Raw genomic sequence first — 24,964 nt, 5'->3', positions numbered from 1 at the left:
CTGCATTTCTACAAATGTGACCTATTTTAATGTTACTTACATCCCTGCCTTCCATACACAGGGACCAACAGGAAGACTAGGTGAGGCACCTGAGGTAAAGCAAAAAGAGTGTTCACATTCCTGCAAGAAATGTTTGGCAGGACTTTAAAACCAACCCAGGGAAGTATAATGTAACCACATTGATGGAGGTAAGAGAGGACATCAGCTGGAAGGGTCCACTGGTATTGTAGAGCCATGGTCCTCAAAGCCCTTGGAAGAGATAGGCATGGTCACCCTCAAAGACTGCATGACAGTTGGTGTGGAGTTGGTAGAGAAATGGAGTGCCACAGTGGGTGCCTGCGGCAGAGAATGCACTGGGTAAAGAATACCCATCCCCACTGCTGCTACCTTTGTGTATTGCAGGCAAAGGCTACTTAGGTGGAAAGAGCTCCTGCGTGGCCCACTTATACAGCTGAAGCTCAAGGGCAAGTCAAAAGCCAGGGCCCTATACTAACCTTGTGTTCAGTGTGAATAAGTCACCCAAAGTCACCTGTCATAGCTTCACAGAAGATGGTAGGTCAAAAATGGAGCTGACCTACATGATTTTGGAGAGTAATGTTTTGACTGGAAACTGTATGGCTAAAGACAAATGGAACTGTATATAAACACTACACTCTAGTTAGTAAAGTTGAATTTCATGGAGGAATGGGTCTGTAACTCTGAAATTCCTTTGTATGAATCCTGAGGTGGAACAAATGAGTAGGTGGAGGCTAGATAGTGAAAGAGAAGTTTCTTACTGTCACAGGGGCAAGAGAAAAGGCTAGAATAAGTCCTGTGGTTCTGAAGTCAGAGACATCAGTATGAACTCATCTTTAACCATAAAAGATAGCTGCATAGACACAGAAGTAATTACAGTTGTGTGTGTGTGTGTGTGTGTGTGTGTGTGTATTTAAATGAAGATGGTAATATTAGTATTTGTACCTACCTTTCTTTGCTCTGTTCCCTGAAATGGTCTAGAAGCAGTGATGCCCCATTAGGAAAGAGAATACCCATCACTCAGATCTTTGTAAAACCATTCTCTTCTAAAGAGAACCAGGCCTTCCTTAAGAAATGGTCATTTCTAGGGCTGGAAAAGGGAGATATAAGATGAGCCAGAAGTAGCTTGCCATGCTAGAAAGAAAAAATATATATAGTCAAAGGCATAGGGGAGTCAACAAAAAAGGAGCCCCAAAGGCCAAAGCTAGAATAATTTGAGCAACTAAATAATGTGGCATTGAATTATAACCCAAAGTATAAAACATACATGAGTTTATACTGACATAAATTAAAAATTAAATGACAAATCTTTCTTATGAAAATATTATAAATAAGACATGTAGATACTCCCCCTTTCAGGAGCTTATCCCTCTCCCTCTCTTTCAATGTGGGCTGGATTTCCTGACTTGCTTCCAAAAAATAAGTGTGGAAAGGGAAGAGTGATAACTTTACAGTGGAGAAACCTAACAAACAGCACCTTAACCAAGTGATCAATCTCAATAATGCCATGATAAATCATGTTGATATCATATCACGATCCCCCCAATATTATATGAAAACAGGATTTTACACACACACGTGCATGCACACAGATCAATGTGCCTGCATCACTGTTAGATTCTGGTGTACCAATCTTCCACACTGTGCAGGAAACAAACAAAAAAAGCCAGCTAGCCAGAGTAATGCATTTGCCAGGCCACGCTCTAAAACTAGAGCAGTGGGTTTGAGCTCTGTAGACTTAACTGAGTTCCTCTGGGAATCTGGTCCAGTCTATGGGAAACAGGGAAGCTGTAGCTCAGAGATTACCATATCTGGGGGGAATCTTTCTCCAAAAGTTTTAAGTTCCTCTTTGGTGCCTGAGACTGGCCAGGGTGGCATTTCCATCGATACAGAGTGCCCAGACCCTGTCCTGTGTGGGTCTATTTTGGTGACAGTGCTTATTGAACATTTTCTAGGACCATCTCTAAAGCCTTTGACCAGTCAGGGCCCACTATCTCCATTTCTCTTTTTCTGAGCACTCTCTGACTTTTGTGATGATTGCAACAATTGTGAAAAAAATATTTGATACAATCAACATGGACCAAAGTGGGGGCTGCTTAGGGATAGGGGAGTGGAATGGTAGGGAGTGCAGAAGAGAGCATTGCAGGAATAGAAGGAAATTTTTTGTAACTTTGTACTAGAACCTTTTGTAAGAACCACACTTAAAATGAAACTATTAAGCATTGTTATTAAGAACAAGTTGTGGAATAGCATGTACAGTATGAAACCAATTTGATAAAAACTAAAAACACAAACTAATTAGGCTATAAATCACTAAGTTTGTGAATTAATAGACCAAGATCTAATAGGCTTGTAAATTCATAGACAAAGTTCTGATAGACTTGTAAATTTATAGACAAAGTTATGATATGAGTTACCTCTGGGTGGCCCAGAATAATATTTTAATGTTTTATAAGAAACATTCACCACACAGCTCCTGAAGTTCATTATTTCAGTGGACCTTCATCACTCCTTACTGTGCGTTTCTCCAGATCTTCTAATTCCCTCTTTAATAAGGCTCCTCCAAACTTCTTACTCTCTTTGGGTGTTGTTACTCTAAACTGTCTTAAATTTCTTTAAGATCATTCTTTCCCCCCAGTTCTGTCATCCACACTTATCATCATCTCAATCTCCTTTGTTCCTCACTATTACTTATAGTGTCTGAATAGTAAAGAAAAGCCATGTTTTACTTTTTTTGGCAAATAAGAAATATTTAATAAATTTAACACCTACATTACAAATGGCCCTGAAAATGCTATTGAGTGATGGTTTTGTAATATTATTAGATATTTTATTATTTTAAAAAATGTTTTTTCTTTCCATAGGTTATTGGGGAACAGGTGGTATTTGGTTACATTAGTAAGTTCTTTAGTGGTGACTCGTGAGATTTTGACGCACCCATCACCCGAGCAGTATACACTGCACCATATTTGTAGTCTTTTATCTCTTACTCCCTTCCCACCTTTTTCTCATGATTCCCCAAAGTGCATTGTGTCATTCTTATGCCTTTGCCTCCTTATAGCTTAGCTCCCATTTATGAGTGAGAACAAACAATGTTTGGTTTTCCATTCCTGAGTTACTTCACTTAGAATAATAGTCTCCAATCTCATCCAAATCACTACAAATGTCATTAATTCATTCTTTTTTATAGTTAAGTAGTATTCCATTGTGTGTGTGTGTGTGTGTGTATCATATATATATGTGTGTATATATATATATATATACCACAGCTTCTTTATCCACTCATTGATTGATGGGCATTTGGGTTGGTTCCACATTTTTGCAATTGCAAATTGTGCTGCTATAACATGCATGTGCATGTATCTTTTTTGTGTAATGACTTATTATCCTCTGGGTAGATACCCCATAGTGGAATTATTGAATCGAATGGTACTTCTTTTTCAGTTCTTTCAGGAATCTTCACACTGTTTTCCACAGTATTGTACCAGTTTATGTACCAACCAGCAGTGTAGAAGTGTTCCCTGTTCACTGCATCCATGCCAATATCTACTATTTTTTAATTTTTTGATTATGGCCATTCTTGCAGAGGTAAGGTGGTAGCGTACTGTGGCTTTAATTTGCATTTCCCTAATCATTAGTAATGTTGAGCATTTATTCATGTTTGTTATTCATTTGTATGTCTTTTGAGAATTGTCTATTCATATCCTTAGCCTACTTTTTGATGAGATTGTTTTTTTCTTATTGATTTGAGTTCATTGTAGAGTCTGGATATTAGTCTTTTGTCAGATGTGTGGATAGTGAATTTTTTTTCCCACTCTGTGGGTTGTCTGTTTACTCAGTTGACTGTTTCTCTTGCCGTGCAAAACTTTTTAGTTTAATTAAGTCCCAGCAATTTATCTTTGTTTTTATTGCAGCTGCTTTTGTGGTTTTGGTCATGAAATCCTTGCCTAAGCCCATATCTAGAAGGGTTTTTCCAATGTTATCTTCTAGAATTATTATAGTTTTAGATCTTAGATTTAAGTTCCTAATCCATCTTGAGTTGATTTTTGTATAAGATGAGAGATAAGGATCTAGCTTCATTCTCCCACATGTGGTTGCCAATTATTCTAGTGCCATTTGTTGAAAAGGTGTCTTTTCCCCACTTTATGTTTTTGTTTGCTTTGTCTAAGATCAGTTGGCTATAAGTATGTGGGTTTATTTCTGGGTTCTCTATTCTGTTCCATTGTCTATATTCCTATTTTTATACCAGTATCATGCTGTTTTAGTGACTATGGCCTTGTAGTATAGTTTGAAATCAGGTAATTCAACCCTTCCAGATTTGTTGTTTTTGCTTAGTCTTGCTTTGGCTCTGCAGGCTCTTTTTGGATTTTTTTTATTCCATATTAATTTTAGAACTGTTTTTTTTCTGAGGGAAAAGCCATGTTTTATATTCCTTACTTATATCATAGTTTTGTTCTTTTATTCAGTTATTATATCAAAATATTATTTTTAATATTTATAATCCATAACTTAGAAGAGTATTAATGTTTTATTTAATTAGCCCACAAGAAACTAGAAATCCTCTACTAAAGTGGAATAAGATAGAGCATTGGAACTTCCACAGAACCTACAGAATTTTCAGGATAGCAACAGGCCTTTGAAAAATAACAGTGCTGGACCACTTTTTTAGATTCTTTTCATTTTTTTTAATTAAAGCACAGAGAAAAGAGGCAAAATGATTAAAGAAATTTATATTTCTTAGACAAGGTGTTGGCTTTACACCAACGAAAAAGAAAAACAGATGAATAAGCTTTTGATCTTTATTTTCTTTCTCTTATTCTCGTGGTAGGCTGAAAAACAAAAGGACAAATATAAGTCCTATTTGCAAAATGGCTGTGTTTTTCAAATCTATTAAAATAAATGCCAAATGACTTAGATCATTTTTCTGCAATTTCCGCCAGTGAAAACAATTTAAGCCTGTCATAATCTTATGGCTGCTGAATTCTCCTTCTGTTGAGCTAGGCAAAAGGACACACCAATAAATGTTGTGAAGCTCCTTTTTCACCACTGGTGAAAGGGAACACCGTTGGTGCTATCAGACTAAAGCTTCAAGTCAGAGGCTTTTCATCATCACTCCTCAGAGTTATTTACTCAACCCCTTATACCTTACCTAAGTTATTACAAGCAAAAACATATCTTCTCAAAGTTAGAACTTTATGAAGAAAATCTTTGCACTTGGGACCGAAACAAATCACATCTTCACACTACCAACTTTGTAGAGATGCAAGTTTCTTTCTTGCCTGAATGCATATGTAGGTATTGGCCTAATTCCCTAATACTAATCATATAAGTTAGAATAGGACATATCAGTTCAAAAAGGACAATGCGTAACACAGACTTTGTTATGAATTTTGAATTTTGTCTCCACCATTCACTAGCTGGGTGACCCTTTGGAAAATTACTTAACCTATGTTTTGATGTTTATCTTCATTTTCTCATCTACAAAATAGAAATAATAATAGTTCCCAACTCAGCAACTATTTTGAGAATTTTAAAAGCTAATATATACATATATAAATAGTTTAGCATAGTGGTTAGTGCTGGTCTATATGGCTCTTGGAAATGGTCAATCTTTGCTATTTTAATAATTATTATTATAGTTACTTCTTTAAAAAATATCCAAAATATAGTTACCTGAAATGCTCTTAATTGTCATGTCTTTAGGCTAAGGCAGCTTGACTTTCAGCAACAAGTTTTGGACCCTGAATACAAAGAAATGACAGATATTAGGAAAATATTAGCATTACTATTAGAATACAAAACTAGCATTTATGAAGCTATTGATGATTGCAAAGTGATTTCATGTGCATCATATCCTTTAATTCCAATTCACCACTATAATCTCTAGATGAGATATAGTTGTCCCCAAAGGAATAAAAAAAAGGTATTGTCAGGCCACAAGGGACAATATTAAGTGATTTAGACATTTGAATGTAAATTCTCCCACCAACCTATAAAATCAACTAAATCACAAACCACCACTTTCCAAGAAAATGTTTAAATAAATTAATGTTTTGATTTAATGATCAAAATATTTCAGGCCTTATAAGTATTCGTAGCAATATCATAAGCATCACAAATTTGGAAACATAACAGGCATTATAAACATTTAACAGGATGGCACAATAGAGCAGGAGATGAAAACAAAGAGCTATTTTATTCATTTTGTAAGACAATTGTTTATAAAATAAGATCCCTGTCCCACATGTTCAGAGTTTCCTTTAATATATAAATCCCTAAGCCCCAGCCTAACCAAACATGCAAAAATGAAAACTGGACCAATTAAAATGAAGTTAACTGTAGTACCTCCGCAGCAAAGCAGGCCTCCTTATCGTCAGCCTTGCAGCACTTCTCTACAAAAGCTGCAAAATTCTCCATAACAGTTTTCAGTTGCTCTTTTGTTGCCTGGGGCTTGTGTTTCACGAGCTCAACAAGTGCACTGAGTTAGAATGGAAAAAGAAAAAGAAAAACAGAAAAAAAATTACTCACACATAGAAAAATGGAGATAGTAAGGATGGTAGTCCCATCATTTAAGATTATAAATCTTGGAACCCCCAACTCTGAGTACTTTGGCACTCAGCCCTACCTCTATAAGTCTCAATATTCTCATCTGCATGATGAGGATAATAAAATCCACCTTCATGGAGATCAAATGAAACAATCAGTATAAACCACCCATCATGTTATGTAGTGTCAACAAATATCTCTTCAGTACATCTCTGGAAAGGAGTATGTCATTGCAATTATATATTATTCAGATTTTGAATGTGTCATACTGAGTTTTATAGCTATTTAAGAGCTAAAACTTATCCTTAAATTTAATTATCTTAGACTTTATTTAAAATTTTTCATCTATGAAGATGAGAATCTTTGTATTTGGTCTTTAAACTTTGCTCCATTCAAAGCTATTAGTGGGGAGGCTATAGAAAATAAGGCTATCGAAACTCATGGGAGCTGCTGGTTCTCTTTCATTGACATCTGCAAAGACGACAATGCCAGAGAGAGATTTGTGTGGGCATGACAGGTTTTGCAATATTACTTTTAAGCCTAGACCGTGATTACAGCCCACCAGAGATGACAGCAACTTTCTATTGCTAAATTTCATGCAATTCTAACCCCTGTAATAGCAATAGGGAGTTAAGCTTCAGGGCTTGCATTTTCTAGATGATTTTTACTCAAGTCTCGTTTTCAAAATTCACATCTTGGGTGTTTGTCTCATGTGTGGGGTCACCGTAGGGCAAACTTAAAATAATTATTTACATCTAGAAATAAATTCTCCTATGGTTCCTACTAAATAATTTGCATGTGTGCAAAGTTATCAGCCAATTGTTCATGTTTTTCTACTGATCATGGCCTAAGATGTTATTCTACTGTGGCTTTACTCCTCAATATTACTCTGAATAATTTTAGCAATATTATAACAGAGGATTTTGTCTTTAAAAAGTTATTCATCTTATTCTGGGTACTTTTATCAGCATAATAAGAGCAATACTTTCCTCTAAGAAATATAATCACTACTTCAGGAAAAAAGTTAATAATTTGAAATGACAGTTCTTGCTATCAAGACTACAAACACGTGCAGTAATGAAATACTCCTCACGTTTGTTTCTTGACTTGTTGCGCCTTCTCAGAAAGTGTGCACATATCTGCATGGAAGGTGAATGTTTCAGCATTAAACGCTTTGGGAACGTATGTTTCATCAACTGTCAGAGCAGAGAAGCATGGTCGCCTGTTCACCAAGGATTCCGTGCAGCATTTGGTGACTCTGTCACTTACTGGCGTTTTCTCATGCAGCACACACAGCTGGTTCAGGACCACGGACAGCTGAAGAACAGGCAGGAGAGCAAAAATTCAAGCGAGGTGAAGCTGAAAATTTTCCGTGAACTTCTGACTTTCCAGTGCACCAAAATAAGTATTATATTTCAACTAGCAATGTTGAATCCAAAATTGATTTGAGGCAGTGATTTATGTTTAAAACTATAAATAAGGACTTTCAAAATTCTCTACCTTTTAATTAAATGTCTGCATTTCAAAAAGAATTCACTTGAGAAAATAATTGATGAAAATAATTTCAGGCAATATGTGCTGAGACATGTGTTACAGTGAAGAAGAAATAGTCCTATAATGATACGTTAAAGAAGAGATCCCCCAAAGAAAGTAAAAATTTAGAGAACATTAGGATGGAAACCTGAAAATGCATAAATTTTTAAAAAACAGTTTATCATCTTTGGGGGGCTGGCTGCCAATATAACACATACACATGTGCACACACACACACATGCACAAAAACGTGAACACACACATTACTCCCTTATGCTCCTGAAAGTCAGCATTATCAATATCTAAAGGTTAAATTTTGTATTATTAATTTATTATATTTTTTAAAGACTCACATAGTCTTCTGCACAGGGCATTCTTTTTGCTTCAGGCTGTTTACAACACTTGGTGCCCACTTTTCCTAGGTTTCTTGCGACCTCTACAAGAGTTGGAGTTGACACTTGGGGTACTTTCTGGGTGTAACGAACTAACAGCCTGGAAAAAAAAAAAAAAAGAAGTCGATGTGTTTGCAGCCAGGCAAGAAACTGTCTAACATAGAAAATAAAACAGAGAACACTTGGCCAGAATCAACTAAAATGTTCCTGTGTTCCATTCATCATATTGTCTACATCTGAGAGTAGTGGATTAGTGTAGGGGGGAAAACTTGCTTCTGAACAACTAGTTAAACCTGGCTTTGACTTCCACCTGTACCATTTGTATAATCTTGGGAAAGTAAGTTACCTACTTCAATGACATTAATAAATTTATTAATATCTTTCTTCTTTCAATAAAACCTGGAGAGAGCTTCACGTGCTAAATTTGAAAGATACAAATAGAAAATGGAAGAAAATATATCTGACTCAATAGGGGTAGTTCAAGGATTAAATTAAAAGTAATAAAACATTATAATTAATCTGACATGGTATCTAATATTAATAATAATGTATTAAGAATGCCAATCACAATTAAAAGTCAACACATGACTGTAATCTACTTGAGGGAAGCAACTATGTCTTGTTCACTGTTATTATCCCTCAAACCCATAATCAGAAGACCACTATGTGTATGAGCCACTCAATAACTACCTATAGTATAATACACCTCTTCTTGTTTTTACCTTCCTAGATAAGGCTCTATTGAATTGGGACATTAGTCCAGCAAGCCATTCTGTCTCTATCTCTTACGTGGAGAGAAATTCTGTAGAAACACAAGGTTTAACCAGCAAAGACTAGGAACATCTCCCAAAGAACTTGAACTTAATATTCAAATATCTAATTCATTTTACTATATTTTTTGTTTAGCTTATATATTACTTTTTGAGCAACTTCTATTCAAGGCCTACTACTTCCTGCTCTACAAAATATTGTCATGCTCTATTTGTCCATTAACTATTCCTTAACCTTCAAGGAACATCCTCAGCACTGATATACCAAGATTTGTTATTTGCCTTCCCAGGCGACATACTTCCAGTCTTAAGAACAATTTTGAGACTGCATTAAAATATAGGCCTCTCCAACCCATCAACTATTTTATCTCTCCTCTCCTATCTTTTCTGACAAAGAGTGATTAGAAATACATAGTGTATTTTCATTCTTAAAAGTTCTATGTTAGGTGGCTCATGTATTAAGTCTTAAATAATTACAGATTGATCAAGAATCAGTCAATAAAAATTACTTACTCATTCTGGAATTTGTACTCTCCAAGCTGCTCAAAAAGTTCACAGTTATGTTTGACTAAGTTCTGAGGATCTTCCACAAGAGGCTGGAATTCATCAAACTGAAACATAAAAGAATTGTGTTGATAGTACTACACCTGAGGATCAGATGCAGGTTGCTTTTCACCCCTCTGGTCAGAATGATATATTTTCTCCTATCTTCTCAAATCCACAGGAATAGATAAATATCAATGCCACATCTGTCACATTATATTCAAACTATTTATTTGGCGAGCTTGCATCATGTAACTGGCTAAGAATATTCAGGCTCTGGAGTTCAATGACCAGTATTTGAGCCAAGTCATCTAACTCATTCTTCAGCTGTGCAATTTTACCTACCATTTCTACGCTTGAAAATCCTTATCTCCAAAATAGGGGCAAAGATGGTACTCATCTCACAGAGCTGCTCTGTAAATCAATTAAGCTAATGAAATTAAACACTGCTTCCATATAATAAAAGTTTAATAAATGATGGCTATGATTATACATATTACTATTATTAGTTCCTCTTTCCAGTTACATTCTGGGTTCTCCAAAATGAGAGATTTTACCTTGGTCATTGGTTGTGCACAGTGTCTGGCATACAGTAGCTTCTTTATAGAGGAAAGAATGAGTTTTCTTTTATTCTGAATAGTTTGGAAACCATTACATATGCTAGTGGGGACCCTAAAAATCTTCCAGAACAGATTTCCTCTCCTAAGTTAATTTCTTGTAGAACTATTCCTAAACCTTTTCAAAAAGATTTGAAAATATTCTAAAGAAATATATTCTACAATTTCCCTTAAGATATTAATTCTTGTACTTGATAATAGGATGTTATCATGATCCAACAATTAAAATGCAAAAATATTAGAATCAGGTTAACTGACTTTACATCTCAGTTAAATACCTTCTAATTAACATTTAAATTTACTTTAAATTATTTTGTTCTCAGGATTGTGAAGAAAAGAAAAAATGATCGAAATTATTTAGAGATTGCTCTGTTCAGATCTTTCTTTCCTAGACTAACTATTCTAAATTTTGTTAAACATTCTAAGGCTACTTTTTCTTAGAAAAGTTGCCTTAGAATTGAATTGAAGAATTGAAATCATCTCAAGGCAAGATCTAAATAGTACTGTACATCATTTTACATTCTTGCATTATTTTTCTTTCTCATTATTGGAATCATCAGTCAAAGAATTACATTTTTTTCAAACAATAAACATACCACTTTGGCATAGCATCCATGAGGATCTGCAGTGGCACAGCACTTCTCTAGAGTGGCTTCATATGCCTTGGCAAGTCTCAGCAGCAGCATGACAGAGTAATCAGGATGCCTTCTTGAATATTCATACAAAAACCTAATTAAGATGAAAATAAAATAGACTTTGTTGGACAAATTAGCACCAAAAAAAATTACAAAGCTAACCTCAAAAGTAAATCATATTCCAAAAGTCTTAGTTTGACTAAACCGCAGGCAGTAAAGCTTAGTAGCTAAGGTCTTGGGGTCCAGAGTTAAAGTTATCAAGGCTGAATTCCTACCTCTGGCACTTATTTTACTGTGTTGCCTTATTTAGATGGCAACTTATTTAGATAATCAGAGCCTTAGTCTCCTTCTCGGTGGAATGGAGCTAATAATAGTGTCTGCCTCAGGAGGTGTATTATGATAACTATATGACATAATCTACACAAAGCACACACTGCTTGGCACATATGAAGTGTTTGATGAACGATACCTGTTATTTTTATTAACATTTTATTTGATTTAAACTATATCTCAAAGGGATTCTGATAAATAGATGGGTAGAGATATGTTCTTCAAATGTTTTCTTTCTTCTCTGTATCAGATAAATCTTGCAGGGTACACAATTTTATGAAACATTATTTAGTGCATGGGATATTATCATAACCCAACAATAAAAATGCGAAGTTTGTCACCACGCTTTCTGACAATATGCAAACATTTATTTTGTAATTTAGTTGCATACCATATTGCCATTATTCTGAACTTCTGGTCTTTTAACCAAATATAAATCATGTGGTATCAGATTCTATGCTTCTTTCTACAATTCTTTGCTACCATTGTATACATTAGATAGACTAGATTAGATTAGTTAGATAGGTAATACATAGTCACACACATGTATTACAGATATTCAAAAAAAAAACTTTGAATGAATGAAATATATATAATTTATGTATACACAAAATATTTCTAGGTATTTTCAGAAATATCTCTAAGGAGTAAGGAATGTTGAGATTTTGCCATGAGCATATATTATTTTATGAGAATGTATTCAACAAATTAACTATTTCAAAATCTGGTAAAAGTTGGGAAAGGGAAGGATGAAGAAACATGCTGGGCAACAAGGTAATTGTAGCAACTCCACAGAAAAGCCTAGACTAACCTCCCAAGTTGCGAGGTCATACCAAAGCTATGAAAGAATAACTTCATATCTACTTACATGCCCAGGAAGACATCTTTTGCCTCAGCATAGTTTTTGCAAACATCCTTACTCTCAACAAATTCAGCAGCTAATGCAGGCAAGTCAGCAGGCATGTCATCATTTTCCGCATGGGAAAGGCAGTGGGATTTTTCCAACAGAGGTTTGTCACAGCATTCCTTCAGTTTACTGGAGAGTGAATCTTGATTGTCACACATATACTTGGCAAGATCCGCCTATAAGTAAGTTGGTGAAAATTGTTCAACATAAATTGACATTACTGCACTTTCTCCTCAGACCTTTATTAAGTTGGCAGAAGATATTCATTGCATTCTAAGACCATACACATGTGCCTTCTATGAACATACTCTGTTTGCTCCTAAATCTGGAGATACAGATAGGACTACAAAACATTCCAACTTGATTAAAATAGACTAATTAGTAGCAGGTGCTCAGATCAGTTATTCATTAATTTTATATTTCCATTGTTAAGGCATTTAAGTTTTTTAATTAAAACTCAATGCTCTTTTTCCAAATAATCCCCTAAATTAAGTGCAGGCATTTTGAAGCCAAATAACTAAATAATATGGAAGATTTTTGAAAAATGAGTCAAGATCACAGTCATAGTCATAGGCCCTGTTTACATACACAAAATAGCTGCCTTAAATTTTCCAGAAAGTGTCGTGAGAGATTAGGATTCTAGTACTTGTCCGTAAGTTTAATCCTTGAAGAAAGGGAGAAAAACTTATAAGTTTGGAGAAAAGAGATATCGATCTAAGTATTTGCATATCTAACAAAGAGAGCTAATTAAGGGCGGGAACATAGAGAAGAAAAATATATCGTTATCCAAAAATCTCTTCAGGTAGTGGCCTTCTCCAAGTCCACCTCCCTCCCTCCAAAAAGCTTTTTAGACATCTGCCTTGCAGATGTTCTATCAAGTAGAACCTTGTAACAGTTCTATTTCAATTTAAGCCTTTATTTACAGTTAGAGCATGACTGAAAGGAATTACAAATCAGTGAAAGGGTTTATCATGTAACTTATAGCCAGGTTGAAAAAGAAAAGTACCACCACCACAGGCAGGGAAAGGTTGAAGATAGGACAGATGGAAGCACAAAAGACAATCTCAACCCACTGTCAGCTATCACCAATGATAGAAAACTATCCATTCTACCAACTGGCACATGCAAGCTAACAAAGAGCATATTGATGACTCTTTACCCTGTCATCTGCACATTCAAGCAGATCTCCATGGCAGCATTCTGTATGGACTTTGGTAAGATCTGTCACTACCTTGGTAACTTCTGCAAAGTCAGCTTTGGGAAATTTCTGGCTCAGGCGAGCTACTACCCTAGAAAGAAAATCACCCATAAAAATAGTATTATCATGCAATATTTTTTATGAAAGCACTAGGCAAATACTATTTCTGATAAGAAAATTCAAAAGTAACATACAGAAATAATTTTTTAAATTGTACTATAGGGGCCAGGTGTGGTGGCTCATGCCTGTAATCCCAGCACTTTGGGAGGCCGAGGCAGGTGGATCACAAGGTCAAGAGATTGAGACCACCCTGGTGAAACCCAGTCTCTACTAAAAATATAAAAAAATAAGCTGGGCATGGTGGCACATGCCTGTAATCCCAGCTACTCAGGAGGCTGAGGCAGGAGAATTGCCTGAACCCAGGAGGCAGAGGCTGTGGTGAGCCGAGATCGCGCCATTGCACTCCAGCCTGGGTAACAAGAGCGAAACTCCATCTCAAAAAAAAAAAAAATGTACTTCAGGTTCTGGGGTACATGTGCATATCACGCAGAATTGTTGCATGGGTACAGAAATAATTTTTAAAATTCATTAGTTCTAGTTCTCAACCAAATGTTCATCGCTTTTCTTTAGGGCAGAATTATCCATTTAAGAGTGTGGTGGCAGATAGAAATCTAGCACATCATAGAGGCAGAAATCAAAAAGGAACTCTGAATGGGGCAACAGACTGAGCGGCATCAGGTTCGAGTGTAGATGTGACATCCAGATCTGGCTTGATCAGATTAGCAGTAGGTCTCTGAACAGTTTACTCGGCCTTTCTCAGCTTCAGCCTCTGTAGTGTCACAACAACGTGCTAAACTGAAAAATTGTGTTGAGGATCAAACTAGATAATACATTCAAAAGCATTTTAAAATCTAGGGAGTACTACACCAACACCAGTTGTCTTCTTTCTCAATTGCGACATATTGTTTCTAACTTCTAAAAGTCTTTTAGAAAAGAAATCTTATAACTTCTACAGAATGAGGGAGTTTTTGTTGATCATACTCATAAAAAGAAAGATCCAGCACCATCTTTAAACTCTATGACAAGAGGTAAAAGTCTAATTTTCTTCTTTCTCTAGTCATTTCACAGTTGCCTAAATCTAATAAAGGAGACTTCTTTCCCAGAACCAATTATAGACTGTTTATCTGTGTATATTTTTATGTCAGGGTTGTTTTGTTTATAAATTTGATTGATTTTGGTGGTGTAGGTCATAGGGATGATGGGCAAATCCAGTTCAATTGACAGTTTCTAGAGAGCATGCATAATGTCTATTATTTTCATTTTATCTCCTGTTGTGTTGATTTGCTGTTGACTAGCAGACAAGGAGTGAGGCTGAGGGGGCAGCTAGCATTTTTCTTGGCTCAGATATTAACGTATGCTCCCAGAACCAACTAAGTAATATATAAGCAGAGGCCCAGGCAAAAACCTGAGATGAAGATCAGAGCTGGAGCTGTGCAAGAATAAGAAGTAACTTCAACTTAGTTGCTGACTGAATTTAACTATCAGGACATAAAAAAATAAATGTACAGTTTTAGATCATTGGGGGAAGATAAAATTAAATAAAGGGATTATATGTGTTATATACTTGTATCAAAATATCTCATATACCCTGTAAATATGTATAACTACTATATATCCACAAAAATTAAAAATAACTTTAAAAAATAAAGAACCATGCCTACAGCTCTATAAAAATAATGAACCATTAGAATAAAAGTCGAAGTTTTTATAAATAAATAGAACTTAAATATCTGTCCTTTTTTTAGGACAAAAAGGACAGTGTCTTCTAAATTCTTTGATCATTTAAAAAAGATTAAATATAATGTCAAATTGTCATTGATATTCTGATTTTTACCTCTACTAGAGTCCTACCTTTTAGACAATCAAAGAAATGTATTTAGAAGCATTTTTCAAAATGCATAAAAGTGTACAATTTTGACACTGAAGTATTATCATTTATTATCATTATAAAGATGTAAATTATGTTCAAAAATATTTACCATGCTTTGAAAGCTCTTTCTCCGAATTTCTGAAGACTGGCACACTTCAATCTCTGTTTGGCAGATGAAGCCTTCCCTTCACTCTGAAGTTCATCGAGCTACAAAAAGGAATCATTTGGCAAAAATTAGAAAAAAAAAATTCTACTTGAAACACCCCTCCATAACCTCAGATGAGACTGTGCCAAATTAAATTTTGAAAAGATAACTTATGCCTAAATTCCCAAGTACTCCCTTTGGTGAATAAATATTTTGTTCCGTAAGAAAAGAAAAGATCATTCAGGTCATAACAGAATTTCCCTGTGTAGTTAGAAACCAACTGGAGATATTGCCAGGGAAAAGAGCCTTAAAAGTGGGAGAAAGAGTGGGAGGAAAGCCTTAGAAGTGGGAGGAAAAATAGGAGAAATAGTACACTAATATTCCAGGGACTGCAATTTTGCTAATTTTTAAATTTTGTGTATAATTAATTTCAGTCCCTCCTCAACCAACTCTTCCAACATCAGTAGAATTCTCAGAAAAGAAAATAAAGCACTCTATAAAGTATATTTAAGAAATGAATGCATGAACTCAAGCATCTAGATGCAGTAAAATTCTCTACTTTGGATTCTCTCTCTAATAAAAAGGATCATGAAAATATAAACCAGAACTGTGGCCCCTTGCTGTGCAATTTGACAAACAAGTTTCAATATTTCACTATAGCGATCACCACCATAAAAAGTGGTGAAATATTTAAACACATGCATTGTGATTACATCTGTCAGATTATCACTGGCAAATCTTAAAAGAAGAAAGGAGACTGTAGGCCTTCAAAGTTGAAAGATTTGGGGGAGGTAAGAGTGGGGAAGGCTTTTTTGACCATGTCAAGAAGTTTATATCAGACACTCAGGTTCCCTAAAACTAGCCAAAAAATGGTCAAAATCTGAGTCTGGACTATGAACTCTTTTTTTCTATTCTTTTGCACAATACCTTTGGCGTCAGGCAGGCATCTTTATCAGCAGCCTGGCAACATTCTGTAAAGGCAGCTTTATACTTTTGAGCAAAGAAAAGGAGTTCTGGGGCATAGAAGTAAGGATGTCTTCTGGCAACTTCATATAAATATCTAAATTTTGAAAAAGAAAAACAGTCACTTTTCTATAGCAGACAGTATTACAGAAACAATTGTAATCAATATTCTTTCCAGAACTTCCAAAACCCAAAGATATCTAATTAACCAATTAAGCTCAATTTGCACATGATGGTCTTGTCTTTGTTATTCTTTAAGTCTGTGAAAAAAGGGTTAAGTTTTGTGTTTGTGTGTGTGTGTGTGTGTGTGTGTGTGTGTGTGTTTGCATACATGGTTAAATTTTGGAAATATAATGTTGCTGACTAAAATCAAATCCATTATAATAACTTTTATATTCATATCTTCATAACATATTAAATGTGCCAATCTCAAATTTTTCAGACAGATCATATCCTCTTTCAATAAACTCCAAAATATCTTTGATTCTATTTTTTGTTACGTAGAATTTTGTGATATCAGATACTACTTCTTTAAAAACTCATCGTAATAAAACTTCCAAGTTTTAATGTTGAAAATATTATTGTTACAGTAATTTTTATAGTGAGTGTTGGCCTATGGAGTTACTCCATACTTTTTAACTTTGAAGTATAAACATTTGATCACTTACTTTTTCAAAAATGTATCTTCATCTGCCTGAAAAGCACTGCACATCACATCCACCTCTGGTCTGACCAGTTGAGGGAGGTCTGGCTTATCATCTTTGTGTTGCAGGAAGCATTCGTTTCTCTCAGGTTCTTGTTTTGCACAGCAGTCAGCCATGTCACCATAGGTTTCACGAAGAGTTGCAACTGTGCATAATTTGTCTCCAAAAAGAGTATGCTAAGTGGAAGAAAGCATAAGGTTTCAATTGCTTGGCAATCAAAACGATACTGTAAACCTTTTTTCTTTATAGCCAAGAACAATAGGAAGAGTTTAATATACTGGTAAAGCTTGGTCAGGAGATCATTTAAAAATCCACTTCACCTTCCAATCCAAATTTAGAGTTGCCCTTGATTTAACCATCTCTGTATAATTTTTCTAAGAATTAACTGTCACACTATAACTTACAGTGAATAAAACAGGGCAAAAAGACAGTCCATAGCTTTAAGAAAAGTTATATGACTCCTATTTCCAAACCTAAAACTAAAGGGTAAGAGCAATAATTACAACAAAAATCAAGGTAAAATAAGCTTCTAAGTAGCAGGTGAATTCAGCTAGGGGAGAAAAACATTGAGATAGCTTCTCATTCCATCTGCCCCCTTTTTATAGGGCCATTTTTTAATATATGTCATTGAAAACTGAGGAATAACACAATCTGTCATATATTGACTATTAAGATATAAACTTTTTTAATATTTTCTATTACCCGAAATCACTTTCCATTAAATGAATCCTTTTCTTGTCTCTAATTTTTATTATGAAAGTAATTGTAACCCCAGGGAAAATATATTACTCTAGACAGAATTTATTAATTTTTTTAAAAGATGTATTTTTAAGAATTCATATGTAGAGCCATAGTATTGTGTAAAGTTGAAGTCCTGACTCTGCTGTGAGGGAGAGGTAATAACAAGAAGGGGAAAGGCTCCCCTTCCAGTGCTGCAGGAAGCATTCATTTCTCTCAGGTTCTTGCTTTGCACAGCAGTCAGCCATCTCACCATAGGTTTCACAAAGAGTTGCAGCTGTGCATAATTTATCTCCAAAAAGAGTATGCTAAGTGGAAGAAAGCAGGTTTCTTCCACTTAGTGGTGAGAGAAAGATAAACCTGTCCTTGTTTTGAAGATTGATCTGGAAATGCTAAATGTTTAAAATTCTTCAACATGACTAAGTAATCTGCTTTTGTACAGTATGTAAAAACACAAAGATATCTAAAATGAGGAATAGATAGCTGTGCTATTAGTCCACCTAGGTAAGAAAATCAGCACAGAAATCAGTTGGTGTTTTCTGATGATAAAAACCATGCTGTCATCTCTAAGAGACAGTAGCTCTTCTATGTTCATTGCAGCACTATTCATGATAGTCAAGATGCAGAAAACCAACCTATTGTCAATCAACAAATGAATGGATAAAGAAAATGTGGTATGCACATGGACTGGAACATTATTCAGCCTTGAAAAGAAGGATATTCTGCAATAGGCAACAACATGGTTGACCCTTGAATGCTTTATGCTAAGGGAAATAAGCCAGTCACTGGGGTCTGTGAGGGGGAACTAGGGAGGGACAGTCGGGAGTGAGGAGTTGGGAAGGGATAACATGCGGAAAATGCCAGATATAGGTGATGGGGAGTAAGGCAGCAAACCACACTGCCATGTGTACCTATGCAACAATCTTGCATGTTCTTCACATGTACCCCAAAACCTAAAATTCAATAAAATATATTTTAAAAAGACAAGATAAACAGAACATGATACCACTTATATGAGGTAGCTAAAATAGTCAAACTCATAGAATCATAGAGTATAATGATGGTTTCCAGTGTCTGAGGGAGGAGAAAATGGAGAGTTACTAATCAATGGGCACAAAGTTTTAATAAAGCAAGATAAGTAAGCTATACAACAATGTACCCATAGTCAACAATAATGAATTGTACACTTAAAAATGTAACAGGGTAGATCTCATATTAAAGGTTCTTACCATAACAAAATAAGACAAAAAAATAAATACAAGCTATCACATCACTATTAGCCTCTGTGACACAAGAGCAGAAAATCAAACACCGTATATTCTCACTCATAGGCGGGTGTTGAACAATGAGAACACATGGACACAGGGAGGGGAGCACTACACACTGGGGTCCGTTGGGGGGAAATGGGGGAGGGATGGGGGTGGGGAGGTGGGAAGAGATAGCATGGGGAGAAATGACAGATACAGGTGAGGGGACGGAAGGCAGCAAACCACACTGCCATGTGTGTACCTATGCAACAATCTTGCATGTTCATCACATGTACCCCAAAACCTAAAATGCAATAAAAAAAAAGAAATCAAACCTCAAATTTTAAAAAGAGTTTTACTTTTGAGTGTTGCTGACAAATTGAGTCATTTAATAATAATTGATAAAACTTAAAAAAAAATACTTTGAAATGCTTGGGATTACTGCAAAGGGAAGAAAGAATCTCCAAAATTAGAATATACTTACAAGAGATTTGTCACAATTTTCAGCTGACTCATCAGCAACACATGTTTTTGCAAATTCAGTTACTTCATTCACTAATTTTACGTGATCATCAAACGGGCATTGCTGAAGATACTGAGAAAAGGCAACCAGCACCCTGAAACAAAGGACACAGAAAAATGTAGTATAATACTTCAATATATAATTGGTTGCTATGCTAGAGAACAAATCATGTATGGTTATATATTCTATCTTTTATACATCTTCTTTACCATTATCCAGGAAGCCTACACGTATCAGGTATTATCTGAGAGACAGAAAGGCATATGTGGCTTCTTAGGCAGAGGAATAGTATTTCCCTAATGTTTATATGCATGCGTGTGTCAGTAGATGCACACATGGATCAAGCAAGCATACTGTATACCAAATAGATCTAATTGTCAAGACTAGGCATTTTGAAAGTCCTCTGAGTTACTTAGAAACAAATCTCACACACTGTTTTTTTCTTTTTTGAGACAGTCTCACTCTGTCACCCAGGCTGGAGTGCAGGGGCACAATCGTGGTTCACTGTAGCTTTGACTTCTCAGGTGCAAGAAAAGTGATGCTCCTACCTCAGCTTCCCAAGGACTGCAGGCATGTGCCACCATGCCTGGCTAATTTTTTTTCTTTTTGTTTTTGAGAGACTTGCCCAGGCTGTTCTCAAACTCTTGGGCTCAAGCCTTCCAAAGTGCTGTGATTACAGGTGTGAGCCAGCACACCTGATCCCCATACACCTATTTTAATTAGCCTGTAGGATTACGTTGACCTTTAAAAAACAAACTATTTTCTCATTTTTTTACTAGATTAAAAAATATTTAAATAATCCCAATTAACCACAGGAGTGTTTCCTATGTAAAGGGGATTTAGTGAGTGGGCCACCAAAGTAAACCTGTATTAAAGTCCTTTCCACCAACCATGTTCTGTATGAGTTCCACAGCTATACTGTCCAATACAGTAGTCATTAGCCACATGTGACTATATATATTCAAATTCACTACAATTAAATACAATAAGTTTTTGTTTCTCAGTTGCACTTGTCATATTTGAAGTACTCAATAGCCATGTGATCAGTGACTACTATATTGGATAGCCCAGATACAGAATATCTTCCTTAATACATAAAACTCTATTAGACAGCACTGTTTTAGAATCTGGACCCTGATGACAAGGAAATATAAGCATTTTAGAATAATAAATAAAACTGTTAGAAACATTAAATTTGATTCATCAATATTTTAACTTACAGGGCTTTGAAATTTTCTTCTCCCAAATCTTTAAACCGATGAGCAACCTCACTCTTGTCTGGGCAGGGAGAGAAAAAAAAGCGTTGTGAAATACTGAGGAAAACAAGTAATAATGTTACTTTTTATATTTCTTTCCATTTGACTTAGATTGTGCATTTACTTCAAAATATTGGGCTCTGACTCCTACAGAAAAACTCAGGATTATGGTGAATTATTTCTCCTGCCTTTAAACAGAAGAATAATTCAATTATCAAGAATACTATTATTTAAAATATTAAATATTTATAGCTTTAAATTTACTTAGATCATCTAATACTCTTAGTGTCTATTAACAACTATTGAGAAGACAGACTGACATGAAAGTAAATATAAATACAAATTCTATTTATGAGATCAACAGCACAGATTTTGTGATTTTTAAATAAAGCATAGTGCAATGAATAGGTCTTTGAGATAGTTATGAATTCCATCTTCAACTCTATTCTGTGAAGTTTAAGTCATTCTGTCTAAGTCACTCTGCACTTTCCTACATGTGCAAAAGAAAATTAGCCACTAAACAATTCTAACCCTTTTTTTCATTTGCCTGGGATGTTTGAAATTTATTAATAATATAACCTTGTAAGACATCACAAATACAAAACGTCATCCCATTTTAGAAATAAATGCAGAAAGAATTCTTTAAAAATGCAGGTTACTAAAACTTTATGTTACTAGGAAAATAGAATAAAAGTTGAACCATAGAAAAATGAAATTCTTACGTGCATCTCGACGAAACACACCCCTGGAATAAGCTGAGCTAAAGAGAAAGAGAAGGGAAATAAAGGTTACCCACTTCATTGTGCCAAAGGCTCGTGGGGTTGACAGAAGAGAAAAGCTAGGACAAATGGAGAGAAATTAGCACTAATATACGTCTTTAACCAATAATTGTAGATTATTAACTAGACTCATCTTTGTATTTCATTGGCTCCCAACCGATTACAAAATTCATAATATTCTTGCCAAAAAATTGTTTGACTAAATCCCTTGTGTGTATTTACCTTCTGGAACTGTTTTCTCCACAAGACCTTGTCAATGTATTAAAGTTGTGTAAAACATCTTATCAAATTTTACATAAGAGTTTAAACAATTTGTACCTTTTATTCGCTACCATGCTCTTTAACTGCAATTTCCCATTTGAACATTTTAGTTCTCAGTGTTTAGTAATTGTTAACCAAACTAAATTCTTGCTTGGAAATAAGACATACTGAAAGAGTTAAGTCCCAAATTGTACCTATTGCTAATTCCAGGTGTGCTTTTATCTATAGATAATAAAAATTTACACACAGATGTTCATGCATGCACACACACATATACATACATATGTATTTTAGGGCTTATGTGTCTTATTCACTGTTCTGAAGCCATCCTGTCTGAAAAAGTTGATGGTGCCTTAGAAGCAAACTAAGAGAAAAACATAGCAACAATAACAAGTAAAACAGAACTTAGAAATTCCATGTTCCTATCCCTGCTGTGGCCCACATGTGATTCAGGCCCCGAGACAGGATATTTAGATTCAGTGTGAGTATGTCTCATGCGTTCTTCAGTTAAGGAGAGATGGAGAGGAAAATGGACCCAAATGACAGTGATGAGTATCTTTGCCAAATTCCCTGTAGGTTATAAGAATCCTAGACCTTCACCAGCATAGGATTCTTTCCATCCCTGTTTCATATTTTCTTCCTTTCTCTCTTTCAATAAGTAGAAAAAACACGTTCTTTTATGTTGCTTTAAATTTCAAAATAAATTTAACATTATGTCTAAAAACAAAGCAAAGCAAGAATAATTTTACTAATGTTTCATAAATCTTCCTTTCCTAACCACAGTTATTACCTCTACCTTGGAAAAGCCATCCTACCTCTGCCATTTTGCTCTGAATATGAAGAACTACTGAGCTCAACTGGTAGGGAAAACAACTTTCTCTGATACTACAGAACAATAACTGGTACTAAGCCAATTATTTTACTTAATTAAATAACTAAGTCAGTCAAAACTGGCAGTCAAATTTCCCCATGGCACATAGAGGCACAGAGACTAATAAAGCATTATTTTTTCTATTAAGTCTTATAATGAAAGAAAATTTGTTCTATTCAGTCTTACAATGAAAAAAATTATTTTCTATAATCTTACACTATTTTATTTCTTCTTCAGGAATGGGTACTAATTAAATAATAAAACAAAGAAGAGGAAAAATCAAAGCTAGATTGATGATAGATAGATACATAGGTAGATTTTTTTTTTTAATGATTCAAGGGAGTCCTAAAAGGAAATACCAGACTTGTCTTTCTGACTACAATTGAATAGACATAAATAATTTCCTAGAAATTATTTATTAGAAGTCAGTAACCAACCCTAGCATTTTCCTTATAGGAGTCCCTGGGAAAGGCCTACACAAAGCTAAAATCCTTACTATTGAGTGTAATTGTTACTTCACAAATTCAGGCCTTTGTCACCCACACATACGCTTTGTGCATATTTTTTCATGTAACAAATGAAAAAAAAATTAGTCCATTTAGTTTTCACTGCAATATTATATTGTAATATATTGTTAAACACAAAAAAAACTTTAAAAAAATCTCAAATTCATCATGACTGAATAGAAACTTTGAATCAATTTTCCTATATCTAATGAAGATTCCTAGCTTTGAAACAAAATAGATGAAACCCAGAAGAATCTTTTCTTACAGTATCAATAAGGCATTTTGCCTATGTGTGTCCTACTAAAAGATTAACAGATAGTTTAGAAGTTAAAATATTTAGTTCTCAATGATATCTGCATACTTAAAATTAATGTTTCTTTTTTTTTTCATACGGAGTATTGCACTCTCACCCAGGCTGTAGTGTAGTGGCCAATAAGAAATACTTGAATAAGACCGGGCGCGGTGGCTCACGCCTGTAATCCCAGCACTTTGGGAGGCCGAGGCGGGTGGATCACGAGGTCAAGAGATCGAGACCATCCCGGTCAACATGGTGAAACCCCGTCTCTGCTAAAAATACAAAAATTAGTTGGGCATGGTGGCGCACGCCTGTAGTCCCAGCTACTAGGGAGGCTGAAGCAGGAGAACTGCCTGAACCCAGGAGGCAGAGGCTGCGGTGAGCCGAGATCGCGCCATTGCACTCCAGCCTGGATAACAAGAGCGAAACTCCGTCTCAAAAAAAAAAAAAAAAAAAAAAAAAAAAGAAATACTTGAATAACTGCATTTTGTGGATTTGCAAAGTAAGAATTTCTGCATTTTTATTTGATGGGATAGAAAAGGCACAGTTTTTAAGTAGATGAAATATCTCTGAACCAGTCTCCCATTTCCTGGACACTGTAATCACAACCTTAAATCTGGACCCTTTTGCTACCTCAGGACTCCTGAAGCTTCTCACCGAGTCAGTTTGGGCTAGCTCTTAATCTGTCTCCCACTGTGATCAATTATACTTCTGAGTCTTCTCTAAAAGACAAAGTAAAATATTTTCATGGAAATGTAACAACATCTAATAATACCCTCACTATTTTAACAGAGACTTTCTATGAACAATCACTTTACCCAAAGTCATTCCAAAATACAAGAAATTTGGATTCATTTGGAGAGAAAATTGGGAACAGGAAAATCTTAGCAGTTTTCCACTGTAAAATAAACATATCCAGATTTTTCCATCATAAACAGTTTGTATTGCTTTCTACAAAATACAGAAGGGTGGAAAAGTGAAAGACCATTAAGTATCAAACTAACCAATTGAAACATAATCAGTAATGTAACTTCTTGCTCACTTATGGAGATACAGTTCCCCCTCAAAAAAGTTAGGACATTGATGAAAATGTATATAGGCATTTCTAATGCAAATAAAAAATTGGAATGTAATACAAACAATTGCTCCCTCATTTTCCTCCATAAGCCATTCCCTAAAATATTCACTTGAATTAGTGAGAAATGTGGAATTGGCTGCAGATTTCATAGGGAATGAGGAGAAAAATGTTTGCATCAAACT

General features: G+C 35.1%; 1 protein-coding gene across 1 annotated transcript; it reads right to left on the bottom strand.

The window, feature by feature from the left end:
- Window positions 1–4,676: 4,676 nt before the first annotated feature.
- ALB (albumin) lies at window positions 4,677–21,847 on the bottom strand. Its single transcript, XM_010342589.3, has 15 exons — window positions 21,715–21,847; window positions 20,957–21,014; window positions 19,698–19,830; window positions 17,193–17,404; window positions 16,489–16,621; window positions 15,526–15,623; window positions 13,448–13,577; window positions 12,250–12,464; window positions 11,013–11,145; window positions 9,770–9,867; window positions 8,448–8,586; window positions 7,655–7,878; window positions 6,361–6,493; window positions 5,689–5,756; window positions 4,677–4,844 (listed from the first exon to the last, which is right to left on the bottom strand). The coding sequence occupies exons 1-14, from the start codon at window positions 21,791–21,793 to the stop codon at window positions 5,715–5,717; spliced, it is 1,827 nt and encodes a 608-aa protein (XP_010340891.1). The 5' UTR covers window positions 21,794–21,847; the 3' UTR covers window positions 4,677–4,844; window positions 5,689–5,714.
- Between the last annotated feature and the right edge of the window lie 3,117 nt (window positions 21,848–24,964).

This window comes from Saimiri boliviensis, chromosome 3 (genome assembly GCF_048565385.1).
Source record: "Saimiri boliviensis isolate mSaiBol1 chromosome 3, mSaiBol1.pri, whole genome shotgun sequence".
NCBI lineage: Eukaryota > Metazoa > Chordata > Mammalia > Primates > Cebidae > Saimiri > Saimiri boliviensis.
The sequence above is the reverse complement of the archived record's forward strand: the minus strand, read 5'-3'. Positions and strand labels throughout refer to the sequence as shown.

Excerpts from the sequence above, each read along its gene's own strand:
- ALB (XM_010342589.3), bottom strand. The coding sequence starts at position 21,793 with ATGAAGTGGGTAACCTTTATTTCCCTTCTCTTTCTCTTTAGCTCAGCT. Across the intron at positions 16,622-17,192 it reads GAAGATACATTTTTGAAAAA|ATATTTATATGAAGTTGCCA; the intron begins GTAAGTGATCAA and ends TTCAAAATTTAG. Across the intron at positions 7,879-8,447 it reads TGCCCTGTGCAGAAGACTAT|CTGTCCGTGGTCCTGAACCA; the intron begins GTGAGTCTTTAA and ends CCTGTTCTTCAG.